The sequence below is a fragment of the Syngnathus floridae genome, chromosome 7, assembly GCF_059516105.1.
Source record: "Syngnathus floridae isolate MCC-2025c chromosome 7, RoL_Sflo_1.0, whole genome shotgun sequence".
In the NCBI taxonomy this organism is placed as follows: Eukaryota; Metazoa; Chordata; class Actinopteri; order Syngnathiformes; family Syngnathidae; genus Syngnathus; species Syngnathus floridae.
In genome coordinates, this window is record NC_142419.1 from 18,435,135 (window position 1) to 18,439,535 (window position 4,401).

Here is a 4,401-nt window from a genome sequence, read left to right on the forward strand (position 1 = left end):
CAAACTTAGCCATGCGCACATTTTGCAAAAACAGACTCCATCTCGGCCTTGCTATCCTCACAGGACCAGAGCGAGCGAGCGAGCGAGCGAGCGAGCAACTTCCATTTGATTATTATTTTGGTTTTCCGTCCATCAAATGTAAATGACTGATCAGATTGGATTTATAAGAAGCAACATTCAACATTTTGCTGTGTTTGGTCCGCTTTGCTGAGCTCCCCCCACCCGCCCGCCGCACCAACTGATTGATTTTATCTCTCCAGTGGCGACAATGACTGAGGCCGTACAATACAATCCCGTTAATGGCTCTGTCATGCTGAAACACTCACGTTACCGGTGAAGACTTCATTTCACTAAGAGACCAGCTAATAGTGAGACTGAGAGCACGACAAGTCCGTTTTTTTTTCTTTTTCTTTTTCTCTAAATAGACTAGCTGCTGAGGTGAATGTGAATCTCTAACAAAGAACAACAACAACAACAAAAAAAAAAAACTTGAAGCTATTTTAGTTGCAAAATAGAGGAAAAATGCAGATTTCCTTCCATCTTGGCCAGGATTTTAATAGCTGCCTGTCCCAATAGTTTGCGAGAGTGGCAGCCGGCCGGCGGTGGCGGGGTGCGAGCGAACGAGCGAACGAGGTCCCATCAGGGAGCAGCCAGGCGACGATTAACAGTCAGCTCAAGCGTGATGGCTTTTGTTTACGCTGTCGTCCGGCCGGCCTGTTCTCGGGAGAATTTGCACTGTGGAGGTCACACCGGCAACATTGGCTTGGACTTAACACGGGAGGCTGGAAGGGGGGCTATTGGCCTATTCATCATTTACACTTATCATTCATTAGTCATTGAATAAAAAAAAAGAGGGGGGCATTGTTTTTTCACTCCAAAGCCCTGTCGAATAGCAAAAGAGTACTTTGCTACCACCTTGCGGCATCCCCAGGAAATGACAATGGCTTTTTCCGCGGCTAAGAAGTACATCCTCTATTGTTGGTGGTGTAGTTTGTGTTTCAATCATTAATAGAAGCAATTAAAAACCCTTTTTTTTAACATTTGACTGCAACAAGCCTTTTTTAAAAGTGCGTTGGGCTAATGGAGAAAACGTGACTCATTGGTTTGTCTTTTGAACTGCAACGCCTCTGGCTCGGTGTCGGGACACGTCGGGACACGTCGGGCGTGACGACGTGCGTTGTCAAAGAGCCGCTGCGCCGGCCAGGTGCAAAGTTTCTTGGATTGTCGACAGCGTCGTTCGACAAGGCGCACGCTGCGCAGCGTAAGGATGACAAAAGAATGCCGGCGGGCAAACACGGCTCACCCCCCCCCGACCGGCCGCCTGCCACCTTTGCTCGTGCAATCTGCCGCTCCTTTCCGTTTCATTAGAGCTGACAAATGACACGCTGCCGCCGGCTGATAAGATAGCGAGCGACGCAGGGCGAAGGGGGAGGGTGGCGACGGGCCTGCTGAATACACACGCCGCGCCGGCATCCGCACAGCGGGCCTCGCTCGCTCTCCACGGCCGGCCCGGCTCAGATTGGGAGATTATGTGGCAAATCTGGCTATTATGCAGAGGAAAACGGGAGAGCACGGCGCCGGTCGCGTACGCGACAAGAAAAAGCACTTGCCACAAGGTCGAAGCCGACCGAGTTGTCACTTGGAGCTTTGTGCCGCTTTGTGAATGCAAATATTAAGTACAAATCAAATCATTTGCTACTGAACACGTGCTGATTGCACATTTGCTCCGTTTTGCTGTGAGGCGGCAGTCGGGGAGATCTTTTCCAAATAATAGTTCCTATGAGGTGTAATTTAAGCGAGCAAAAGCGTCTTGTGCTTAAGTGAGCTTTCATCCCCCCCGCTGTCCCTTTGACTGACATGTCGGTCCTTTTTTTCGCTCGACTCAAGCAGGCATTGTGGGAATTGATGCTGCTGCTGTGGCGGCGCCGGTGGTACATCACAGCTGCTGTCACCACTACCTTTTCTTGCCAAAAACACGGGCGCGTTCCCGTCAAGGTCGCTGAGCACGGAGGTCGCAGCCACGCATGCAAATGAGGCTGGGCTCCGGCTTGCAGCCAGCAGCGGGCGAGGCGAGCTAACGCTGAACGCTCTTGTGAAAAATTTGGTTTGATTAACAAACGAAATATTTTGGGGAATAATTTGGATATTAAGTGCAGTGGAGGCTGGGTAGCGGAGGTTTTTTTTTTTTTGCGTCGATACTTTTTTTTCTTCATTGCATTTCGAACGGCTGTCAGTTATACGTGGATGTATGCTATTCGCAAGTCTGGCACGCGAACAAATAAATTCCACTTTGTGTTGTCAGCAAGTATGAAAAATTGTTTGTTGCATAACAACAATGCACCTTGAATGAGATTCGGGAGCGGGGACCGCTTTGATGTGCATCTCAACATCAAGCACTGGAGGGGGGTGGGGGGGGTAGTGACCAGCCCTCCTTATGCAAATACAAGCGGATATATTCATGCGGCAAATGATTCATTCATGACTCGAACTCATCACAAATACAGATTTTCGACTTTGCACTTTTTGAAATGATTTCACTACCAGCTATTTTTTTTTCACAGCATGGGGAAGCATTTTTTTTCTTATCACGTGCCTTGGGATGAGAAACATTTCAGGAGAGGTGGGGGGACTTGAGTCATATGACTCAACTTAAGTTGCCATATTTTGTGACTTGCTAGGCTGGTACTTACAAAAACGAGGACAAGTGCTATAAAAATGGATGGATGGGTAGATAGATAGATAATGTGGGTATGCTTACTTTTCTCCTTGAAGCTTATTGGTTTTCACAGTCAAGTCCTGCGTTTGCTCCTTGGCAGCCTTTTGAAAATAAGAGAATCATAAACATACATTATGTTAAGCAAATTGAGCAACATGCCAAGACGATGCATTATCGCGCACCTTTAACCGGCTGGTCATCTCCGCGCAGCAGGTGCTCATGGCCTGAACGTCCTCGTGAACACTCTCGAGCTCCTGTGGAAAGACAGAAGGAGAAATGGTACCGCTTCCAACGCTTGGGACACATTGAAAGCATCTTTTACCTCTTTTACTTGTTTAAATAGCCGCGCAAAGTCCTCATTGATGGCCAGGCTCCTTCGCTCGATGTCACCTCGCAGGTTCCGCCGCGTGCGCAGGCTGTTCTCAGTGAAGAACGCCGACAGGGCCGTCAGAGCTTCCAGCATCTCCTGCAATCGCGACACAAAACGCAATATGACAGTCTGGATTTTTCCAAAGACAGAGATGAGCCTCTACCAAAGGGATGGAAAGGTCATGTCTGGCCTTTCAATGCAGCCTAGAAATGAATTCATGATGTAACTGAAGATGCTAACAATCAACTACAATGACTTTTGCACCGATGAAACGACACTTTTCTGCCCCCATTGCGCCTAACACGGCGTTTGAACGGCGTTTTGGCGATCTTGCCGAATTAGCCACAGCTAGCTGGCGTCCAGAAACTCAGTTGCGGTCCGCGCGTTACCTTGTCATTGTCAAGTCGCGTCTCCAGTATTTTGTTCAGCTTCCTCGATAGCGGGTTGTTGGGCTGAGAGGTCGCGTTTGGATTCTGTAACAAAGCAGCAGAGGAGCTGTCGGCTGCCGATTCAACCTTAGCGTCTGCCATTCTACATGAGCAGGCGTCGTTCTTCTCCACGTCAGCTGGTTTTGTTTTGGTCCGTGCAGAATCAACGTCCGGTTGGTTAGTAGAAACGAAGACAACAGTGAGAAGACGTTCCGCTTTACGATCAATTACGATACTTTGTGGCCCCGTTAAAATACGATGACAGTTCGCTTTGTGCTATAATAGTGTTGAAAATAAATTCTAATCAATCTAATTTTAAACATGCAATCCACCAAACAACAAAAATATCTTACATAATGACATTTTTAATATTGCAATAAGACATTCAACTAATCCAGTCAAGTCCAAAACAGATTAGCGTTCCTGAACTAATTGCTATTTTGTAATTAGCGACTGATCAGATGCTGAGCCAATCTGAATACGAAATGTGTTGGTATTTTCATTCTACCCAAATAACTGGACTGAATGATTATTAATGTTATATAATATTGTGACATAACAGTGCGGTAATCCACTGTGCTTTATACAAACAAGATTGAAGTATTAAGAATACAATGCTGCGCAGTGCTGCAATAGTGCTGCACTGCATTATTGTCGCAACACTATTTATTCAATTCTTTTGGTGTTATTTGGAGAAATGAGTGCCAATGTTAGAATAATAAAAACGCCAAACTAAAGTAAGAATTATCAGCTTTCTTTTCGAATCAAATCTCACTTCACTGTGGTCATGAATCTGGATTTTACAAGGCAACGTCGAACACATCGTGGCGCGTTCAGGGACCGCTAGAAGCGGCAGGTCCAGCCCGTGGGTGGGGATTGGCGTGATT

The 4,401-nt window shown here is 46.9% G+C and overlaps 1 protein-coding gene across 4 annotated transcripts in view; it reads right to left on the bottom strand.

Annotated features, from left to right (window-relative positions):
• cog6 (component of oligomeric golgi complex 6) overlaps positions 1–4,401 on the bottom strand; it is a 50,532-nt gene that overhangs the window by 18,958 nt on the left and 27,173 nt on the right. For 2 of the 4 annotated variants that reach the window (XM_088379994.1, XM_088379995.1), the window contains exons 5-7: positions 3,039–3,182; positions 2,899–2,970; positions 2,759–2,817 (exon numbers count right to left, since the gene is read on the bottom strand). In XM_088379994.1, coding sequence (XP_088236120.1) covers positions 2,759–2,817; positions 2,899–2,970; positions 3,039–3,182 — 275 coding nt within the window. Of the gene's footprint in view, positions 1–2,758; positions 2,818–2,898; positions 2,971–3,038; positions 3,183–3,475; positions 3,712–4,401 lie in introns of those variants that run through there. The other 2 variants (XM_088379993.1, XM_088379992.1) reach the window with 2 other exon arrangements.